Below are 23,724 nucleotides of genomic sequence, written 5' to 3' on the forward strand. Positions count from 1 at the left end.
CTCCTCTCCTCCCCTTTCCCTTCGCGCCGCTCGCTCTCACTCGCGCTCGCTCCTCTCGCACCGTCAGTCACTCACACGCTCGCCCGCCGCCCGCGCCCGCACACAGGGGGATACGCTCCCGGCGGCCCGGACCGCCAGCCCCGGGCCCGGCGGGGACACTGCGTTGCTGGGGCTTGAGGGGTGGACGGTAGCTGGCGGGGAGGGGAGGGAGGCGGAGGGGATTGCGGCTTTCTGCCTCTCACAGACACTCGGTCGCACACAGGGGGCCGGGAGCCGGCGGCGGTGGCCCCCGGCTGGCTGTGGTCGGCGGTAGCGGCGGCGGCGGCAGCAGCAAGGGTTGCTCTCTCTCGGCTTTACGTACCGGTCATAGTGTGTTTAGAGCACCTCAGGCGGGGCTCCCCGCCGCCTTACACATGGTGAGGAGCGAAGGCGGCGGCGGCGGGAGAGGATGCGGGAAGCGGCGGCGGACACGGCCGGAGCGGTCCGGGGATTTTTTTTCCTATTTTGATTGACTGTGCGGGAAACACAAAAGGTGGAGCCTCCAGCCCAAAAGGGGGGAAGAGGGTGACAGCCCGCCCGGAAGTTCCGCCCCTCTTCCCCGCGCTCATTCGCCACCACGCTCTTCGTAGGCAGTGCTCATTGGCCCGGATGCCCGTCCGTCACTCGGCCAGGCGGCGCGCTTCCTGTTTGCCCCCCGGGTGGAAGGGGAGAGACAATGAGCGGTCGTGGCGGCGAAGGTTCCCGAGAGCGGCTACCGCTCGCCTGTTACCCCGCTGTGGCCGCCTAGTTCGCCGGCTGCCGCTGCCAGGCCGAGGCGAAGGCCTCTTCCACCTTGCAGGCGCTCGGAGCAGGCCCCAGCAAGCTGTAGGGGGGCTGAGCTGGGGAGGAAATCCGTCCCCGGAGGATCCGGCTCCACTCGACGCTCCCTCCATCCCGGCGGCAGCCGGATCTCCCCAGGGCGCTCTCGGAGCCTCTGCTTCCTTGCGCTGCCAGGAGGCCGTCGCCGCTCAGCCCCGGGGCTGCTGCTGCGACCGCTGCTGCTACTGAGCAAACCGGGCCCGCCCCGCGAGCCCGGGAGGAGGGAGCTGGTACTGGGGGAGACACCCCCTCCGAGGCTGGAGGAGGATTTTCTCTCGCACACGTTCAGCTCTTAGATTCAGTCTGAGCCATCTCGTTCCCATCCCCCTTAGCCCTTGGTTTCCCAACCAGTCTCCCACTTTTACGTACCCTGGAAGCAGGCATTTTAAGCAGAAAAGAAATCTCAATTCACCTCACAGATAGGAGAGCTTTCATTCTGGCCAGTGGCACCAAAGCAGACAAATATATTTCATTTAATACGTAGTGCGTATATTCAAAGGGACACAATCCTTTAAAAAAAATGGTTTTTTTGGCCACATAACCATTTTGTTGCACAAACATAAATTACTCCCTGCTTCTTAATCGTCTTGGTAACGAGTGAAATATCTGAAAAAGCCCATCAATAATTGCCAGCATTTTTTAAATAGTGAATCTCAGCGAAGTTTTTTTTTTCTTGGAACATTTTAGTTACACTTTAATTAAAAATCCCGTTTCGCTTACTGGATTAGGTTAACACTCCTTTGCTCTTTGGCATCCTTGACATCTTGATGTCATCCTGGGTGGGAGAAATACTCAAGTTTTGTGTGTGTGTGTTGCCAACTAAGAGACATCTCTGCCTATTACCTTTAGATCTAATTGCCAAGAGAGAGGTTAAGCTCAAGAGGTAGAAATGCTGTCCACCATACGCTTTTTGTTAGAAATCTGACTCCAAGAATTAGTGTTCCAACTGTGATTATTATATTTGTTTCGTAAATAAAGTTGTGCTGGGGGCTGGAGTTGTAAAGCCCAAGCACTTGAACTAGATTTTGTGTGCGCTAACTGAAAAGAATTTAAGAATTGTTTTATGAGAGACAGAGCTTGCATCTCAGTTTTTATATTTTCATCTTCTCATAGGATCAGAAACATTGCATGGTTAATGGGCACTTAATTGTACAAAAGATGGAATTTCCAGGGAAATGACCTAAAAACCACAAACATGCAAAAACAAGACTTGAAATTCTAAATCTAAGAATGAAGTTGATGTCTTCTAACAGTGAGAACTTTTGTCTCATAAGTAGAAGAATCACTTTTTAAAGTAAATTGTATAAACCCTCCCTGTACCATTTTACACTTAAATTCTAAAGGAAAATTAAAGTGTTATAGAATAAGCTGATTTTTGAAGAAGAAAAAGAGGGATGGGAGGCTTCAGGGGAGGACAAGTGAAAACAAGTGGTGTGGGAGAGAGGGAGGGAAGTCACAGTATTGTCACTCTTTCTACTTACATGGATGTAGTGGATAGAGAATAGCTCTTTCCCTAGAAGAGATACTTCAGACATTTTCAGGTGTTTTTCTAGGAGTGGGGATGTGTTTTATGAGTCTAAGCATACTACCTCCATGCCCCTTTCACAAAGTCTTAGTCTAGCCACCCATAGAGAGCAAAGTACTTGGCCACAGAAATTCAGTTCATTTCCTCACTGATACCAATTGACAAATGGAAATGAAAAAATCATTTTCAAACATTTTTGGTCCATATACCATTCTGACAAGATGCAAAAACAGTTCATCTAATCTAACTGAAGAAATAATAACCTACCAGAGCTAACTATTCTGCTTTTAATGCAATGCTTTTAAGAGACACATATACCAAAAGTATCACTACTACATAATCAGATTCAGAGGACCTGCTCAGACCACACTGAAAAGAGTTATTGTCATGGAATATCTTAAGAAGACTGGAAATGAAGGTAGTCTCTGGAAAGAACATCTTTTCTTAGCTATTCCAGTACTGTAGTCAAATCTTGAAATACAATTTGTGTTAATTAAAAGATACTTGTTTTTCGGTAGAAGACGGCCTCTCAATGGCACTTACTGCTACATTACATAGGAACTCAGAAATTGCAGTTGCTTATCAAGAAGGGAAGCGCTGTGCTGGATATTATTTATACTTTCTCCTTTCCAAAGATGATTTGAGGAAGCTCTATGCTGGTCACTGTTTACATCACAGCAGGAGATCTGAATGTCACTTTATTTTCCCTTTTTCTCAATTTCCTCACTTATTTTTTTAAAACTTATTTGTGTTTTTGTAAGTTAAATCCTTTGGAAACCATGATGAATGTCAAAGGGCCTCAAAGACCTACAGACCCACTGGCATGACATCTTCATGCATCTTCAATCCCCTTTTTCTCTACAAAGAGAAGAGGGCACTAAATAATACTTGATTCACATCTGCAGGAGCCTAGCCATTCTGTATTAAAAACAGCGACAGCCCTGGTTAACTGCACCACAGCTAAAGGGCTCTGCCCTTTCCTTCACAGCTTCTACTGCCTTTCTTCCCTTCTGAACATCTATTAAGTGAACAATATTAAATTGCCAATATTCACCCATTTTTTGTCTAAAAAGGTGGCAATTTTGTATAGTTCCACCTAAGTCAATGTCTATTTAACATAAAATTTGTTGCTATTATTGTGACCCTCCTTTTACCCACCTCTGAATCTCCTCAGCTTGTGTACACTGGATTTCAAGAATCTTCAAGTTTGTTCTACTTATGTAATCACTATCATATTTCAGAAGCATTCTAGTTGACATTGACTAGGTGTACTTAACCTCCTTCCTATTTCATATCTTCCCTACTTTCTCAAAAATATACCTCAAAAGGGCTTCCCTGGTGGCGCAGTGGTTGAGAGGCTGCCTGCCGATGCAGGGGACACGGGTTCTTGCCCCGGACCGGGAAGATCCCACATGCTGTGGAGCAGCTGGGCCCGTGAGCCATGGACGCTGAGCCTGCGCGTCCGGAGCCTGTGCTCCGCAACGGGAGAGGCCACAACAGTGAGAGGCCCGCGTACCGCAAAAATACCAAAAAGGAGAGCTTTTTGAGCTTTTGCTATGTGCCAACTCCTTTGCATCTTTAATCCTCACAGCGCTAATAGGTAAGTATCATAGGTTCATCATTGTATAGATAAGGAAACTGAGGCTAGCAAGGTTTTCAGACTTGCTCAGTGTCATTTTCAAATAAATGGCAGAGTCAGGCTTCAAACCCACGCGTCAGTCTCACCAATCAACATATCAAGTCTTCTTAAATGATCAACTGAAAAGACTCACTTACCCGTTATGTAAAAAATAAAGAAAAGAGAAAAGATAAACACAATAAAGTAGATCAAACATACATATTTATAAAGAAGATCATTTTATTTTATTTTTTCAGTACTAGGGCCTCTCACTGCCGCAGCCTTCTCCCGTTGCGGAGCACAGGCTCTGGACGTGCAGGCCCAGCGGCCATGGCCCACGGGCCCAGCCGCTCCGCGGCACGTGGGATCCTCCCGGACCGGGGCACGAACCCACGCCTCCTGCATCGGCAAGCAGACCCCCAACCACTGCGCCACCAGGGAAGCCCAGGAAGATGATTTTTAAAGGAAGTCTTCTTAGAATGTGAACTCCTTGTGTTAGGGGTCATATATTTTGAATGCTCTAACCAATACTGAACATGTTGTGGATGTTTAATACTAAGCAGAAAGACTGTCAAGATAATTATCTTGTGGGAAAATGAATGATGAATTAAAAAATTACAATTAACCAATACATACTGTATGATAAAATTTCTTTGACTTTATAATAGTTCACCTCTTTCAAGATCAACTTTCCCAAGTGAGTTAGACCCTTATTTTCATTCAAGCTCCACACCAATGATATCACCATGGTACAAAAGGACTGATATTTTTACAATTCAAGAAATCCCATTCTTTTCATTCAGGCTATTGATGTCCCTGGTATTCTAAATTTTCTAAGTATCCGTAACACTTCTGAAGTCATATTCATGTCAGTCCAGGAAGCTTAGTCTACTGCCATATTTCTGAGTTGTTGCAATTTTCTAAGAAAAGGTGGATTATGCATTTCTACCTTGTTAATAATCTGTCTTAGAAGAATATAAAGTGCTAGAAAGTATCTTGTGAATTATCTTTCTTAGAATAATATAAAAATGCTAGAAATTCTCTTGGTTATAAGTTAGCAAACTTATGAGGTAGCTTTACTTAAAAATATTAACACTTAAAAATATACTTAAGGGACTTCCCTGGTGGTACAGTGGTTAAGAATCCGCCTGCCAATGCAAGAGACACGGATTTGATCCCTGGTCTGGGAAGATTCCACATGCCGCGGAGCAACTAAGCCCGCGCGCCACAACTACTGAGCCTGTGCTCTAGAACCCGCGAATCACAACTACTGAGCCCACGTGCCTAAGAGCCCGTGGTCTACAACAAGAGAAGCCACCACAATGAGAAGCCCGCACACCGCAACGAAGAGTATCCCCTGCTCGCCGCAACTAGAGAAAGCCCATGCGCAGCAACGAAGACCCAATGCAGCCAAAAATAAATAAATTTATTTTTTAAAAAAAGATTATTATAAAAAAGTATATATATATACTTTAATAATACGTAAAAATAAATAAACCTGATGCCATTAAGTTGTGGTGTCTCTCAATGATGAACAATAACCTTCAACATGAAGTGTATTCAAATTTATTTCATGATTAAATCTCTATCTTATAATGGAATTTTTTGTTTGTTTGTTTGTTTTTGGCCACACGGTGTGGCTTGTGGGATCTTAGTTCCCTGACCAGGGATCAAACCCCGGGCCACGGCCGAGGTGCCGAGTCCTAACCACTGGACTGCCAGGGAATTCCATTTTTCTATCCTTTAATTCTATAAGCCAGACAGATCTACCAACTATTCTCAAAAAGAGCCAACAATGCCCAAGGCCTAGTTAGATGAGGTAAGAGAAAGAGGAAAAAATAAAGAATGAGGTGGCAGAGAGCAAGCTGGATAGAACTGTAGAAAATATTGAAAAGAGTTTTTACCTGCCTTGATGAATAGAATTTTTCCAATTACCCAAAAAATGGCTGAAATGCTGCACCATGTCATCACTCCATTTCAACTCTAGAGTCGAGTAAAAAAATAAAAGCAATTATACACACACATATATTTATTATATATAGAAATATGGGTGTATATATATATATATACACATTATATACAGTAAAATGCACAATGGTTAATAAATTATGGTATATTCATTAAATAACATTTAAAATAAATGAAAGATGATTCATCATGGATAAATCTCAAAAATAATAGTGAGTGAAAAAAAGTTATAGTAGAATAAACAGTATACCACCATTTATATAAAGTTTAAAAACATACCGACTGGACTTCCCTGGTGGCTCAGTGGTTGCGAGTCCACCTGCCGATGCTGGGGACACTGGTTCGTGCCCCGGTCTGGGAAGATCCCACATGCCGCGGAGCGGCTGGGCCCGTGAGCCATGGCCGCTGAGCCTGCGTGTCCGAAGCCCGTGCTCCGCAACGGGAGAGGCCGCAGCAGTGAGAGGTCCGCCTACCACAAAAAAAAAAAAAAAAAAAAAAACATACCGACTTATATTCTATACTATATATGATACATGTGGAGTAAAACTATAAATCTTGCATGGGAATGATAAATACTAAATTTTAAATGTTGATTACCCTTGGTATGGAGAGAAGGATGGGATCTGAACGGATTTCATATTTCAAGTTTTTCTTAAGCTAGGCTGAGTATACTATCATTATGATATTTTTCTCTATTACTGCCCTGTTTGCCTGAAATATTTCATAATCATTATTTTAAACAAACAAACAAAAAGAATAAATTAATACATGAGTCTATGGCAGAGGTATTAAAAATAAGCATGCCCAGGCAGCTGACTGACTGAAGGAGTGGAGGGGAGGGAGAGAATGATTCACATATGACTAAGTTTTCCAGCTTTAGTAACTGGAAAGATGAGCTGGGAATAAAGAATATAAAAAATGGAATGCGTATGGGACAGACAATGATGAGTTTGATTTCAGATGTGTTGAGTTGGAGGTGCTAGCAGGATATTCATGAGCTATCCAAGTTTACAGACTATTGTAAACTTGAACTCACAGCTAGAAAGAGAAGCAAATGCAGGGCAGGGATTTGGGTGCCTGCGAAATAACAGAAAATACATGTATTGCTCTCTGCCCCCTCCCCACACCCCCAGCCCTGTTCCTGGCACACAGCTCCTGTCACTCTTGTGATTTCCTAAGTGATAGTAGCTCTAGGAGGATCTTTTGTTCAAATATTTGGCTTTGACCCTGGATCTTGACACAGAGCTCCTAAATCCCTTGGAATTTCCTGGATGATAGGAGTATCTTTTGTTCTAATGAGCTGACTTCAAGTGGGCTCCTGGATGGGGGCCAATCACTATAAAGACCAAGCCACGATTAGAAACTTGGAACTTTCAGCCCCACCCCCTATCCTCTGGAGAGGGGCTGGAAAATGAGTCAATAATCGGTCGTGCCTATGTGATGACGCTTCCATAAAAATCCCTACAGTATGGAGTTCAGAGAGCTTCCAGATTGCTAGATGCTAGGAAGGTGGCATGTCAGGAGAGGGCATGGAAGCTCCTAACCCCTTCCCCAAACCTCACCATACCTATTTTTCATCTGTCTGCTCATCTATATCCCTTACGGTAAATGTGTCTTCCTGAGTTCTGTGAGACATTCAAGCAAATCATCAAACCCAAATATGATGTTGTAGGGACCCCAACTTATCGCTGGTCGGTCAGAAGTACTGGGAACAATCTAAGACTTGCAACTGGTGTCTGAAGTGGGGACAGGCTTGTGGGGCTGAGCCTTTAACCTGTGAGATCTGACCCTAATTCCAGACAGTGTCAGAACTGAATTGTAGGACATCCAGCTGAATTGTAGGACAGTGTAGGACATCTCCACTAACCAGTTGGAGAACTGGTTAGTGCGGGATTAAAAACACACATTTGGGGACTTCCCTGGTGGTCCAGTGGTAAAGAATCCGCCTTCCAATGCAGGGGATGCAGGTTCGATCCCTGGTCAGGGAATCAAGATCCCACATGCCAAGAGGCAACTAAGCCCGTGCACCACAACTACTGAGCTCGGGCACCTCAGCTAGAGAGGCTGTGTGCCGCAAACTACAGAGCCCACGTGCTCTGGAACCCACGCGCCACAACTACAGAGCCCACGCACCCTGGAGCCCGTGCACCACAACTAGAGAAGAGAAAAACCCGCAGGCCACAACTAGAGAGAAGCCCAAGTGCTGCAACAAGGAGCCCACGCACTGCGACGAAAGATCCCGCATGCCTCAATGAAGATCCTGTGTGCTGCAACTAAGACCCGACACAGCCAATAAATAAATAAATATATGTTTTTTTAAGAAAACACACATTTGGTGACTAGAAGTGAAGTGTTCTGAGGATTATGACTGTGACAGTAAAAAGAGAAACCAGGAGTTTTTCCCAGACAAAGCCCTTAACATCTTCATAGCCCTCTGTCCATTCTCCAAACATGAACAAGTCTCCCATCTTTAAAACCCCTCCATGTGACTCTGCAGTTTTCTTTAATTATTGTCTTCTTTCTTTCCTTTGCTTGCCCAAGGTCTCAATAACTTGCTCTCTACCTACTGCCTTCCTAATGCAATGTGCCCAAGGTCTCAATAACTTGCTCTCTACCTACTGCCTTCCTAATGCAATGCTACATCAGTTTCTGTCCCTACCATGCTACCTGCAATTGCTCTTAAAGGTCTCCAATGACTTCCTTATTGCCAAACCCATGGATTGTCCCTACGCAGATTTTCATTCTTTTTTGGCATTTGACACTGTAAACGTTTCGTCCTTAAACTTTCTCCTCCCTTGAAAGGTCATAGGCTTTCTGGTTTTCTCTCAAATGAGTATTTCTCTATATCTTTGCAATGCTGTCCAATAAAACTATGATGAGGGGAACATTTTGTTTGCACTGTCCATTACAGTAGCCACTAATCACACGTGGCTAGTGAGCATTTGAAATGTGGCTATTGTGACCCAGGAACTGAGTTTTTAATTGTATTTAATTTTAATTAATTTAAATTTAGATGGCCACATGTGGCTAGTGACCACCATACTGGACAGTGCAGGTTTAGTGTTTCTTTCCCTCCTTCCAGCTCCTAAATGATGAACATTACTCCAGACTCAGGTTTTGATTCCCTGAGCTTTTCTTTACAAGCTCATCCCCTGGAAGCTCGACCATTCCTGCAACTTTAGCCATCTCTAAATTCAATCCCAAATCTCTGTAATTGTCTCCTGTCACCTGAGTTCCAGTTCCATAACCTCAAGCACTGTAAATTCCTCTGGAATGTCTCACTTTCACCTCAAACTCAGAATGTTCAAAGCTAAACTGATAACTTTCTACAGAACCAGCTCCCCTCTCCCTTGTGACTTTCCTATCTCTGACAGCAAGGTTCTCGTTTTCTCAGATGCCCATACATGAAATTGCCTTTGACACATTTCTCTCTTTCTTCTCTCACTGGCAGCCAGTTACGAGGTGCTAACAAGTTTTCCTGCAGAATCTCTCTCAGCTACCCTCTGAAACCACAAAATTTATTGAACCCTATTCCATAAGATACTGCTTGGTCTCTACTGCCAAGAAGCAGATAATCCATTTAAGAGACAAAAGATAAACATACACAAATCCAGATAAAACAGAAGAGAAATAACAAAGTCTAAAGTCCACTACATACATTGCTAAAGGAGTATCTTCCAAATTCAGAAATCACTGAGGGTTAGACAGCTCCTTCTGAAAGAGATCAAAGGGTGCTTTGCCCTGTCTGGACTTCTGTAGCTCTAGATGGTACTCCAGACTTTCCTGCGCCCTTCTTTTCTGCATCTGCCACCAAATTAACCTTCCATTGCCTCAAAAATGTTAGTGAGGGCTTCCCTGGTGGCGCAGTGGTTGAGAGTCCGCCTGCCGATGCAGGGGACACGGGTTCGTGCCCCGGTCCGGGAAGATCCCACATGCCGCGGAGCGGCTGGGCCCGTGAGCCATGGCCACTGAGCCTGCGCGTCCGGAGCCTGTGCTCCGCAACGGGAGAGGCCGCAACAGTGAGAGGCGCGCGTACTGCAAAAAAAAAAAAAAAAAAATGTTAGTGATTCTCATGATCTAATGCATACAAACCCCTCACTGCCCTATGTGTGTAATCACTCCTACCCCTGAACCTTTACTCACTCTACCACCAGGCTTGTCCTGCCCTCTCCCCTGTGCTCTTGCAAATTCAAACAAGCTTTTAAGCCTCAGTTCAATTCTTAACCTCTTCCATAAAGCCATTACTTCCAGCAATTAGTAATTCCCTTGCTTTTAATTTTCCAAGACACATAGAGTATGTACCCTTAATATTATGCTTAATTCATGACCACGTTGTCACCACTGTTTCAATCCTACATGTTTTGTGCCCCAGCATGATGTCTCACCCTTTTTCTGTGACTTGTAAGTGGTGATTCTCAAGGAAGGAGAGGAGTATGATTTGAAAAGAAAACAACTCTTCATTTGTCCCACTGGGACTTTTTTTTTTTAAAGCTATGACATTAACTTATTTGAATTTCAAATATTAAAAGAAAATGTTAGATTTTTATGCTTTATCAAAAGAGACATGTTTGATATAAGTTCAGGAAACATTTGTTGAGCAAAGAGAAAATAATGAACAAATATCTATTAAATGGTTCATTGATTTCAATACACCACGAATTTGTATTCTGTTCAGATGAAAGTCTCAGACATCTTATTTTCATGGAGAAACTGCTAGTGATATGACCTGCTGATTGTAAAGGGGCCACAAAACTAGCATTCACCAGCTGAACAAATCATCACAAACTTGTAAGGAAATCTTTAAATGTCTTTATTATATACCGTTTGATATATATAAAATATGTGCAATATATATGTAAATTATAAAGCATAATAAATAATAAATTAGGTGACTCTACCACCTAATAAGATATTTCTGGTATTGATAGACTACCCAGAATACAAGTGTTCTCTCATCCCTGACAGCAAATGTCACTATTTTCTTTTTTTGGGCCGCACCACGTGTCTTGTGGGATCTTAGTTCCCGGACCAGGGATTGAACCTGGGTCCTTGGCAGTGAAAGCTCGGAGTCCTAACCACTGGACCGCCAGGGAATTCCCAAAGCATAATTATTTGCTCTAATTATATATAGTCCAGTGAGTTATTATTTTAGTCTACTACATTAAAAATACACAATGTTTTTACTTAGAATATTAATATTTAAACTCTATAGTTAATATTCCTTTCTTACTCATAGCATTTGAATTATTTTATTTCTAGCATGCTTATTTACTCACCTAATGAGTTTTCATTCTTTTACTCTGTTTTGAACATTGTGATTTCATATTACTACGAGATGATCTTTCTTCTTCAGATTTCCTCTACCTTGAATTGAATAAGCCACTTATCTGCTTCTGTTCCTAGTCTACTCAAGTCTTTTCATTCCTTCTTTGTATTGACTGTCCCTCCCTCTCGTTTTGTATAACATACAAAACTGCATGTTCCTTCTTCTAAGTCATTGACATATAAAATGAAAAAAATTGGTCCTAATATTGATCACTAGAGCTTTGTAATCCATCCATTCCAAACTATTCCACACTTTGAAATCAAAGTCAATGTTTAATCTACTTAAGTAGTTCATCCTTACACCTTACTTCTCTAACTTCCAGATTAGTTGTTTGTATAGTATTCTTTTCATGGTGCTTTATCCCAAGTAATTGGTTCATGGCTTCCCTCAGCTGATATTTGTTGTTAGACCCAGAGGTTATTTCACATAACTGAGGCAGATAAGATGTGAATTCATGCTGACTTTTTAAATTAAATCATAACTTTCTGATACTTTCAATCATTGATTTCCTACAGAATTTACCAATGTCTTGTCCTCCATGAAATTTAAACTTAATAATTCTGAATCTTCAGGAGAAAAGGAAAATTTAGGAAATGAACAATAATTTAATGAAGTGTTTATTTATTATAACTGGTATAGACATAGTCCGTAAGTATTTCAAGTCATCTTTATCTTGATTGATGAATTCAAACATCTATTAAGAATCAAGAAGAGAATATTTGAATTACAATTGTAAAAAATCTAGTATAGTCCAAAATCCACAGAATTGTGCCTGAAAAGGATGTTTTATTGTATGTAAATTTTACCTTGATTTTTTTAAATGGGAAGAAAAAAAGTAAATAGAATCTTCACTTTTAAAAATCTAGTAAAATACTGGAGTGAAAGACTCTATAAGAACAGTATAGGGACCTGTGCATAAAGGGGTTCAACCAATCATGGAAACTTTTTTGAGAGGAGATGAGAGCATATGAACAAAGGCTTAGAAATGAATATTTCAAAAGTAAGTAAAATCCATGGATAAAGCAATGGAATGAAAGAAGTACAAACTTTTAAAAGTCTATTTAATGTATACTAAAAGTGAATACATTTAAAAGGCCACCTGCAAACAAGTATCTCTGAAAACACAAATGGCAAGATAATAAAAAGATGAGTAGTGTATATTTCATATGTAGAAAGTCCCTCTCCCAGGCAAACCAGGATGGTTAGTCACCGTACAATGTTAACATCTTATATTACCCTGGTACATTCGTCAAAACTAAGAAAACAGCATTGGTGAGTTACTACCAACTAAACTCCAGACTTTATTTGGATTTTACCTGTTTTTCCACTAATGTTCTTCTGTTCCTGGATCTAACTCAGGATACCACGTTGTGTTTAGTTGTCCTGTCTTCGTGTCCTCTGACCTGTGACAGTTTCTCAGTCTTTCCTTGCTTCTCACAACCTGGACTCTTTTGAGGAGCAATTGTATTTTGTAGAATGCCACTCTCAATTTGGGTTTGTCTGATGTTTTTCTCATGTTTAGACTGGTGTAATGGGCTTTGGGGCCCTAATTTATTTTTAAACTCTGCAAATGTCAGTGCTTATTTTCATGGTTACGTTAGTCCTTGTGGACTTTAATTTCCTCAGAACATCATTTTAATTTTAAAAGGGGATTAAATCACTTGTCTAAGAGTCAGAGTGAATTTTTAATTCTAGAGAGAGTCCTCACATTACTATTCCACAAAGAGCAAAATCAAATTGCTTCAAATTCAAAAAATTCTTATTTAAAATTTGAAAATGATAGAGCTCATTGCCCAAGTTACCTTTGAAGCCATAAGGCTTCTTCCACTGGCACCATCCTCAGGGAATAAAAATATACCACCATTTGGCTAAATATATAATGCTATGAAGGTTTATTTTTCTATTTATGAAAAGAAAATATATTCTCTGTAGAAAATTTATAAAACAGAGATGATGAAAATGAAGAAAAATTAAATGCAATTCCACTACCCTAGAAAAACCACTGGTTATAACTGTTAACTTTCTTTCCCATCCTTTTAGTCTTTTTCTCTGTCCATCAGATTTTCTTTTGTAAAAATTGGATTATACTGTTATATGCTAATTTTTAAAATTATTTATTTTTCGCTGTGTTGGGTCTTCATTGCTTCATGCAGGCTCTCTCTAGTTGCAGTGAGCGGGGGCTACTCTTCATTGCAGTGCACGGACTTGTCATTGCAGTGACTTCTCTTGTTGTGTAGCACAGGCTCTAGGCACGTGTGCTTCAGTAGTTGTGGCACGTGGGCTCAGTAGTTGTGGACCACAGACTCTAGAGCGCAGGCTCAGTAGTTGTGGCGCACGGGCTTAGTTGCTCTGCGGCATGTGGATCTTCCCGGACCGGGGCTCGAACCCGTGTCCCCTGCATTGGCAGGCGGATTCTTAACCACTGCACCATCAGGGAAGTCCCGTTATATGCTAATTTTAATTAACTTTTAAAATTTGACATATTATGAATATCCTTTTATATAATTAAATACCTATGACATCATTTTAATACCTGCGTATTTCATAGTATAGGTATATTATTTAACATCCTTGTAGCTAAATAGTTACACAGATCCATGATAATTCCTTAAAGTTAAATTCCTTTTCTTTTTTGGCTGCGCCATGCAGCTTGTGGGATCTTAGTTCCCTGACCAGGGATCTAACTCGTGGAAGCGCAGAATCCTAATCACTGGACTGACAGGGAGTTCCCTAAAGTTAAATTCCTTTAATTGGATTTGCTGTATCAAAGGGTACACACAATTTTAAGATTTCTGATATGCACTGCCAAATTGCCCTCCAATTTATACACTCACTAGCTACTTATAAAAGTAAGTACCCATTTCTCACATACTCACCACCTCAGTTTCTGTTTTTATTTTTAATCTTTGCCAATTTGATAATCAAAAACATGGCTTTTTGTTTAAGTTGAAATTCTTTGATTACTAGTGAGGGTGAGCATTTTTATACAGTTAGCACCATTTGTATTCCTTATACTGTGCATTATTATATTATCACACCCTTTGTCGAGGTATTCGCCATTTTCTTCTTGATTTGAAAGTGCACTTTTTGGGCGGTGGGGGCCACACCACGCAGCATGCAGGATCTTAGCTCCCTGACCAGGGATCGAACCCGTGCCCCCTTCAGTGGAAGCGCAGAGTCCTAACCACTGGACCATCAGGGAAGTCCTGAAGGTGCACTTTCAAATGACATTAAACTTCTCTTATATATGTTTCAAACACACTTTTCCCAGTCTTTAACTTGTCTTTTAATTTTGAAATTCAGAGGCGTGAAATGTTCTCATTTGTTTTCTGCCTTTGATAGTTGTTTTTGGTTTTGGGTTTGGTTTTGGTTTGGTTTTAATATTGAGCTCAGTCCTGAATCCTGCCTGTCCCTATTCAGGGCACATCATGCGAGTCTAGGCATCCTGTAGCACAGCAGTTTCAGCACAGGTTGACATGTTCCCTTTCCTAATGAAGCAATGCCCTGAGTCCTCACAATCCCAAGCTTTAGGAGAGGAAAAAAAGAAAAAAGAAATGAAAGCAAATTCAAAAGCACACTGCCCTGAACACTGCCAAATTCAGGCTGCCACCAACCTCCAAGGAAATAAATTCCAAAGATAGTAGTAACTCTCAGTTAAAATAAAATTAAAAAAAAAAGCCCACCTCTTAAGACAAATCAGCTCCCAAACCTCAAAATCATCTGTTTTAGAAGCTTTACTGTTGTGCAGAGTAAGGCCCCCCAGCCCACTGTTTGTGAGCACCCCCGCCTTCAAGTCCTTCCCTGGGGCTCCTGGCTCCTTCTGCATAGGGAGGAGAGCCTGGCCTCCGAAGTCAGGCTCAGGGAGGCCAGGAGTTCTCTTCCTGCTTCCCCTTCCTCTTGCCTAAAGTCATGGCAATTTCAAGGCAAATGTCAGAACTGAAAGTTATTAGAAAGAACCAGAAAGATTTAAAAGCCTTCTTCTCCCCCTCCCCTTTTTTTTTTTAATGAAAACATTTAAGACAGCAAAAGTTTTACATTAAATTTCAGCCAAGAAAAAACAAATAGAAAAGAAAAACATAAGGCAAGAAGAAGGCCTGGTTCACAAGACAGTAGACATAGTCGCTTTTCTGTTGTGAATCAAGGGGTCTCAGGAAGGCCTCCTCCTCACACATTCCCCAGAATATCTCCCTACCACAAACTCACCATAAATGGTTCCTTTCTTTTTTTTTTTGGTGGTACGCGGGCCTCTCACTGTTGTGGCCTCTCCCGTTGCGGAGCACAGGCTCAGGACGCACAGGCTCAGCGGCCATGGCTCACGGGCCCAGCTGCTCCACAGCATGTGGGATCTTCCCAGACCGGGGCACGAACCCGTGTCCCCTGCATCGGCAGGCGGACTCTCAACCACTGCGCCACCAGGGAAGCCAATGGTTCCTTTCTGAAGTGCCTGACCCAACACTCAGATAGAGTGGGTGTTTGTGAGTAACTGTTAGAAACGTAGAAATTCCTGCGAAGTACTGGAGTATATGAACTAGGTGTTTGTCCTCAAGTCTTCAGAGATACAGATTGCCCTCCAGAATAAAGAGGTACCGTTATACCCCCAGGGTAAAGTTCTGCTTGATTTGCCCTTTCCAGTTGAGAAGGGGGTCCTGATGGGGAAAGAGCCATGTAGCTTTGATTAAAGTGGGAGTAGGAACTGGGACAGGGCACTGCTGGTGCCTGAAGCACATGCTTACTCTGCCCATCAGGTAATCCAGCCTTGGTCGTGAGGGAGATACCACACTGATGTTCAGTGGTATTAAAAATAGAAAAGGGGATGTGGTTTTCACCCCAACCTACTCACTACTCCCAGAAGGCAGTCTAATTCTCAAGCTGCAGAACATTCAGCCAACAACCCCAGGTCACATCCCTGATTCTAAAAGGTTCCAGCCCAGCTCCTGTTCAAGGAAGTTGTGATAAATATTTTAACACTTGTAAACTGCCTGCTTTCTAGAGTTTCCTTGTCGGTGACCTTATTTTGCCATCCAGCTGCAATATTAATTCAGCATGGAAGGGGAGTGGAGGGATGTCCCAGCTTGAGCCTAAGCTGGGCTCAGAGCCAGGATTCAGATCTGTCTAGGCATGTCTGATGCACTTGCCAGGCAGGAGTTTCTCAGCACAAGGGATGCAGGAGGCTCACAGATAATAGCATCCTAAGGCAGTAAGCGTGGAGGGACACATCACAGGTATCAGAATCACCAGGGACACTTTTAAAAATGTGTACACCCTGCACAAATGCATTCCCCATTCTGATAGTGTGTGTGTGTGCGTGCGTGTGTGTACACATGGGTTCACACTAGCAAGGAGCACTGCTTTGGAACCAAAATTGGCCCTCGGAGTTACACAGGGCAGCCTGCACCAGGAGCACTGAGGACCCCAGAGAATACAGCGTGGCTTCCGTATGTGACAGCTCCCGATGCATCGACAGCAGGACCCTGCTGCGTAGCTCCGAACACTGATGGCTTCCACACTTCAGGGACTGTCTGCATCAGGAATTCTTTTTTTTTTTTTTTTTTTTTTTTTTTTGCGGTACGCGGGCCTCCCACTGATGTGGCCTCTCCCGTTGCGGAGCACAGGCTCCAGACGCACAGGCTCAGCGGCCATGGCTCACGGGCCCAGCCGCTCCGCGGCATGCGGGATCTTCCCGGACCGGGGCACGAACCCGTGTCCCCTGCATCGGCAGGCAGCCTCTCAACCACTGCGCCACCAGGGAAGCCCTGCATCAGGAATTCTTAAACTGGAGACCGTGGACTCCTGGGAGTCCAAGAATAGGCTGCAAGGGTCCATGAACTCTTGAAAACTGCATGCAACTAACTGGGTATGTATGTTTATTTCTCTGGAAATAGGTTCTATAAGTTGCACAGATGCTGAAAAGAGGATATGATTCTCAAATGGTTAAGAACTGGCAAGTGCCAAAGAATACTGGGGCAGGCAGACTGGGTAAGGTTTAGAACGCCACTATAGTAGATTTGGACCAAAGCCAGAAAAATACTGTTTTTTCAGTTACCGTGACTTATTTTTACCTTGAGGCATCAGTGACCTGGTGAAACATTGAAAATATGAAATCCCACCTATGCTTCAAGCCCACCTCAAATACCCGCACCTCCTCCCCAGCCAAAAAGTGTTGCTCCCTTGCCTGAGCCTTGTTGGTGTACCTCTCGAAACACTGAACACTTTCCCCCTTGTATTCTAGATAGGCATGTGCACACATCATGTCTCTTCTACAGACTATAACCTTTGAGAGTAGGTATCATGTCTTACTCATCTTCTTTCTGTTACCGTGTCCAACATAGCATATTTACTTAGTTATTACTGGATGAGGGAGTGAACAGATCACAAATCCATCCTATCTGCCAGACTTTTTTACTCTCTCTACTAAAAGCAACTAACCTATTTTCTTGTAAATTATGCATTTTGAATGTATTCCTTGTAATTTATATTGTCGTAGTTAATTGATTTACTTCTTTACACCTTATCCAATATTTACCTGCTTTATCTGTTTACTTGGTTGCAAATTGCTTAGAGGGCAAGGATCATGTATAACTCAAACTAGGTAAACCCACATGCCTCTTGGGAGGAACACACGGGGCTAACCAATGAGTTCAGTGCCTTGGCCAACACACCCAAGAGGAAATCTTTCATAAGAAGACACAGACTCAGATGGAACAGAGGTTGGTAAAAAAGAAAAAAGCAACTCTTAACAGGAACTAAGCAGAAGAGCAAACTCATCAGGTTGTGGAACTGAATTATAAAGAGGAGATAAATGAAAGAGAACAGCCTGAACCTGCCTGAGGAAGAAGAGTGTGAACCAGAAACAGCCCTGCCTCAGAGGAGGTATGGCTGGACAGCAGTCCAGAGCTTTGGCCCTGGCTCCATGCAGGTTTTGCAAGAGCTGCCAGGTTTTTCCTAGCCCTGTTACCCTATTTGGATTGTTCTCTGTTTGTGTTGAGCTTTTCTTGTGTTCAAAAAACCCTGACTGCCATTATTATATGTGCAATGATGTTAATGAAATTGTTTTACGAAGTTAAATCTGTTTTCAGAGTGGAACACAAGCCAAGCGGAGAATTTTTCAACTGCTCTGAGCACATCCCTGAGTATCAGAGAGAGGCACACGCAAAGACAGGGCAGCTCTCTCCTCTTTTTCTCCTCTTGGTCTCAGTTTAATATTTACTTACTTACATATCCACCCACACGTTACCATACCCTTAGTTCTCCACAATCAAAGTCTGGAGGATTGTGTGATCTTGCTAACCATTTCAGCTTAATGACTGAATTGATACAGTATGATTATTCTGGGGAAGTTTATTAACTGATGATGGGCAGAGCCAGAAATGTCAGACCAACCATTCCACAGGCAAGGGTCACACCAGAGAAAGTGCAAGTAGAAGGAGGAAAGGCCAAGCCAATTAGTGGCTACATGAATAGTAGCTTAGCTAGTGATTCAGAATTATCCAGAGATCGGCCCTAGGGCACAGGGGTCATTTTGGGGTGAATGCATTTCGAAAAATTAGATACTCTCACATTGCTTATTTAGCTTATCACAAGTTTAAAGTATTCATTTGTCATTCAATAGCATATATTGAGTGCCTAGGTATGAGATCCATCATTAAACAGAACGAAAATCCCTGCCCTTGTGAAGTTTACATCCCAGCAGCAAAGAGTCCTATCTGGGCATCATCCGTCAATCCTTGCAGTAGTTTTGCATCTTCTCTAGGTCTAGGGGTCATTATCTTGCTTGTCTCTGTCATTTGCATCTCTGGACCCCAAATGAGTTTGTATTCAGCTCCCTAAGTCTTTAGAGAAGCAGGGTCTCTACATTTCTGGGTCCCAGGTGCAACTTGACCCTCTCCCATATGCACATTTAAACATGCCGTTTTCCCTCAGCACCTCAGCCTGACCAGTGGAAATCTGTGATTACTGAGAGACACTTCCAGGACAAAGGTTGGGGAAAATACGACAGATATCCAGTCTAACCCACATACTTCTCAGATGTGGAAACTGAGACCCAGAAAGGCAAAGTGACTTGCCAGTGTCACACACGGGGACCTGGTCTTATCCCTTGGGCCCTTCCTCCCAGTCTAGTGCTTTTCTATCATATGATAAATAACATAATTCTTGGGATCAAACAGGCCAAAAGAGCCAAAAGTGACTATAGAACAGAGGTGGAGCAGGACAGACTCAGAGACAGCTCACACTTGAAGAATAATACTAGGGAGGACTGACTATTTTGTTAGACCTGAAATCCACCCTAGCTTATGTGTTTGAGTACCTTGGCATCACATCCTCTCCAGCACCCCAGACAGGATGAAAGCAAGACCCAGGACCTGGAGTTGGGTGTCTGTCCTGAAAGCTAATGCAGCTATTGGCCAGACTGTAGGTAAGTTAGAATTTAAAAATCTGTGTTCCATAAACTAATCCATGTATGTGTTTTTATAATTGTTTTCTCAGTTTACTAGGGTGAGCCAATTTTGAAAGGGTCCAATGTTGTCACAGCTGGGCTGGACTCCGCTAAGAGGAAAGAGAATATTTCTAGATCTCATTCAATATTGGGATGAGGAAAAACAGTTGCTTGAGCCAACAAACCTGACCATGGGACAGAGGGAGCTGAAGCCATAGGGAGCTTGAGCTTGCCCACCCGCTGAGATTTTCTTTTAAAGAACCCTCACAAAATTTAAAACTTTAATAAGAAACCATATGATTCAAGGCACATATACATAATTCATTAGTTTTTAACAGTCCTTACCAGACTAATCAGTTAGCAGTTAAAGAAGAGCATGGGGTTGGGATCAGAAGACTTGCATTCCTCATGTGACAGCTTTATGACTTGGGACAAGATCCTTAACTTTCCTGAGACTTGACCTCTCCAGCCATAAAGTAGAGAGAGTAAAACCTGCCTCATCTTACTCTCTATGTTGCAAAAATTAAATGAGCAAGCATATGAATGCTTTTTATAAACTGTAAAGAACTATAAGATTTTAATTATCATTGTCAATTAACGTTCAACTTGAAAATTTTCCTAATTAAATTCAATCTTAAATTTAGCAACAATATGAACTTGACACTCTGTTTGGGGGTGGGGGCAGGGGCGATGGTTGCATGTTACCAACGTCAAAATTTTAAAATTCAAAGAAACAAAACAAATTCCTACAGGTATAATCATACGAATAAAAATTACTTTTCTTTCTTTTTTAAATGAAAAATACAATTTCTTTCCCTTGTCAGGAAAAGTTTTTTACAAAAAGAGCCACTGGGGTGAATTTTCTAATATACACTTCAGGGAGCAGATAAGATATTATTTACTCAATTGCTGAGTGCCGGAGCAGAGTAAGAATCAGTATTAGCTGCCCATCCTTCAAAAGGGCTCACATGGGACTTCCCTGGTGGCGCAGCAGATAAGACTCTGCGTTCCCAACACAGGGGGCCCAGGTTTGATCCCTGGTAGGGGAACTAGATCCCACATGCATGCCGCAACTAAGAGTTTGCATGCCGCAACTAAGGAGCCCGCCTGCCGCAACTAAGGAGCCCGCCTGCCACAACTAAGGGGCCCATGTGCTTGCAACTAAGGAGCCAGCGAGCCACAACTAAGGAGCCCTGGAGCTGCAACTAAGTAGCCCGCCTGCTGCAACTAAGGAGCCCACATGCCGCAACTAAGGAGCCCGCCTGCTGCAACTAACACCCCATGCAACCAAATAAATAAATATTTTAAAAAACAAAAACAAAAGGGCTCACACTTTTGACTGCAGGAAAATCTTGTCTCATCAGATCCTCTACTTTCATTTTACACCATAGAAATGTTTGTTACCTGCTCCCAAATTGCACGAAGGCCTTCTTTGCTGAGATAAACAAAGCTTTGCCATTTTTAGTACTTTTGATCGCAAACTGATTCTACAGATCTGGCTGCCCAGACAAGCCGACTGATGGGCAGATATTTATGAGCCTGCACATGACTGAGGGATGCCCTTACAATGCAGTAATTCTTAAGCCCAAATCTGCCAACCTCCAGGGCATAATTATTTTATTTTTAAAATTGCACCCCGTGCAACACAGCCCTTGGGTACTTGTAGAGAAAATGAGCACATTATAAGAAATAAAATACTACAGAACAACTAATAGCTTAAACCCATTAAAAATAAGAACCCACAAAATAGCCTTACTGCTGGGCCACTGGGAAGGAACAAAATCCTTTAACCACTAACACCGGGATGCACTGGAAAGAAGTGACTTTGCTTAGGCAATGCAGGAGAAGCAGGAGTAGGTAGAGGGAAGAGGGCTGGAGGAGGAAAACATCAAGCTTTATTTGGAGCACATTACTTCCCAGCAGGCCCACCAAAGGTCCCCACATATGGCCCAGGCAGCACTGGCCCACATCTGCCCTGAGGACCATAGGTAGGTAGGTCATATTTGGTTTCTTGAGATGTGTAGTCCAACTTTACATCACTAACTGAAGCCTTCCCTATTTCATTTTCCTGCCAGACTTAGAACCTGATGTCACCTCCCTCACTTTTCCAAATAGGAAAAGTTCTTTTATATGTTATTTTAAAACTTAAATAGAACTTATCTATTTCATATACACAAATCATAACAGTAAAAATGTATAAATAAGTGCACACAGGAATATGGCATACACACGTTTACACACACACTCCCACATGTGTATCTGTGAACTTGCCCTTCCCCAGATGACAACATAGGATAACATAATTAATCTACTAGCCAAAATACAAAGCCAGTAGGCATTCTTGAAATGAGTGTACTCTAACTTTTCTTTAAGCCTCCACAAAGTTTTGCCTTGCTATCAAAATATTTTTGGAAATTCTGTAATGTTTCTCCTTTTCCCTTGGCTTCTTATTTCTGGCAAGGACTAAACCCCAAAATATCTTTCCTCTGGGACACTGAAATAACTGTCCCAAGGCAGCTGCCAGAGCTAAAGCTATTCAGAATTTTAGGACAGATTTCAAGGAAGGCCATTTGCAATTTTAATTATTAGAGTCAAAAGCCCCACCTTCTCAGATTCTCTAAGAACAGGTATGGGGGCGGGTGAGGGGTAGGGGTGGTAATCTTCCTGGATTCTCTCATTTTCGTTCATGACTCTATCTTCTGTTTCACTTCTGCTTCTTCCCTCCTTCTGTCTTTGCCCACCCCTCCTCTGGGTTTTATTTTAGATGTAAAGAAAAAATCAGCAAACCACTCCCTCTCCCCTCAGTGCTCTGAAGTTGTATTCCTCCTCTGCTAACTTTCCGAAAGCTCCCTTACTATAATGGTGCCACAGAACTGGGTTCTTTTTACCCAGGACCACCTCCCTCAAGCTTAGAACAAGTTAGAGGAGGCATCTGGTAGATAAAGAGAGAAAGAAAGAAGTCTTCACCAGCGAGTACAGCTGCCTGACTGGCCCAGACTGAGGGACTTCCTGCAGACAAATAAGGTTTGTACCCATTATGTAGCACACAGGAACCTTGACTGTGTTCATGCCCAGGCTATTCACCTTTACATCAGTGGTTCTCAACCCTGGTTGCATCTCAGAATCACCTGGGAATGGTTACAAAAAGTACCTTTGTCAAACAAAAAACAAAACAGAAAACAGACAAACAAAAACTTCGTGCAAGTCTGATGCACTGAATCTGGGCCTGGGCCTGAGAGTCTCAATTTTTTAACAGCTCCCAGATGATTCCATTGTGCAGCAGTGTTAAGATTTAGCTCGTGGAAGCTATCCAACCCTGAGCTTACTCCCTTCCTTCCAAATACACCCCAGGAGATTCCTCTGCCTGTTCTCACACCAAAGATTTCTGGGAGCCAGGAAATAGAGTACCACAGCCTAGGGAATGCAGTTTAGTTTTCAAAGGGAAAGGGGTTGAAAAGAGAGGAGGTGCCAGGGCAGGGGGGAGGCTGGCCTTGGTGGTCCTCCGGGCCCCCCTGGATGTGACGGCACACAGCTGGTGTACATGAGGTCACCTCCTCTCCCCAGGGTCTGATTCTCTTAGGACTTGGAGGATGAGATGCTTTAGGAGTCATAATTCTCAGTTTCTTTCTTGCCTGGGTAGGAGAGGGGGAAAACTAAGTTATGGAGGACACCGGAGACTCAGGAACTGTGATGCAGAGACTTGGGAAAAGAATACAATCCCCAGCCAGCAAAAGGGCAATTTAAAAATTAAGTCACATCTATGCTGAAAAGGTTAGGATACAATAACGAGTATGATTTTACATGCAGATCATAGCTGGAGAGACACACAGCTGCTGCCGTGACTCAGCCCACTCCTGGTCACAGGACTCAGCTGGCCTGGGGAAAGTGGCTCCAGAAGCCCCCAAACATGACGGCCACTTCAGACCCTCCAGCTGCTCACCACACAGTTTCGAAAGAATAAGGAGGCCCCTCCTTGGAGCCCAGAGTTCTAACAT

The 23,724-nt window shown here is 42.9% G+C and overlaps 1 protein-coding gene across 1 annotated transcript in view; it reads right to left on the bottom strand.

Annotated features, from left to right (window-relative positions):
- SP3 (Sp3 transcription factor) overlaps nt 1-23,724 on the bottom strand; it is a 102,436-nt gene that overhangs the window by 59,363 nt on the left and 19,349 nt on the right. The window contains exons 4-7 of the mRNA XM_024732844.1: nt 6,386-6,438; nt 763-1,147; nt 412-512; nt 76-351 (exon numbers count right to left, since the gene is read on the bottom strand). Of these exons, the coding sequence (XP_024588612.1) occupies nt 76-351; nt 412-512; nt 763-1,147; nt 6,386-6,438 (815 nt within the window). The remainder of the gene's footprint in view (nt 1-75; nt 352-411; nt 513-762; nt 1,148-6,385; nt 6,439-23,724) is intronic.

This window comes from Neophocaena asiaeorientalis, unplaced genomic scaffold, assembly GCF_003031525.2.
Source record: "Neophocaena asiaeorientalis asiaeorientalis breed wild unplaced genomic scaffold, Neophocaena_asiaeorientalis_V1.1 scaffold96, whole genome shotgun sequence".
Classification (NCBI taxonomy): Eukaryota; Metazoa; Chordata; class Mammalia; order Artiodactyla; family Phocoenidae; genus Neophocaena; species Neophocaena asiaeorientalis.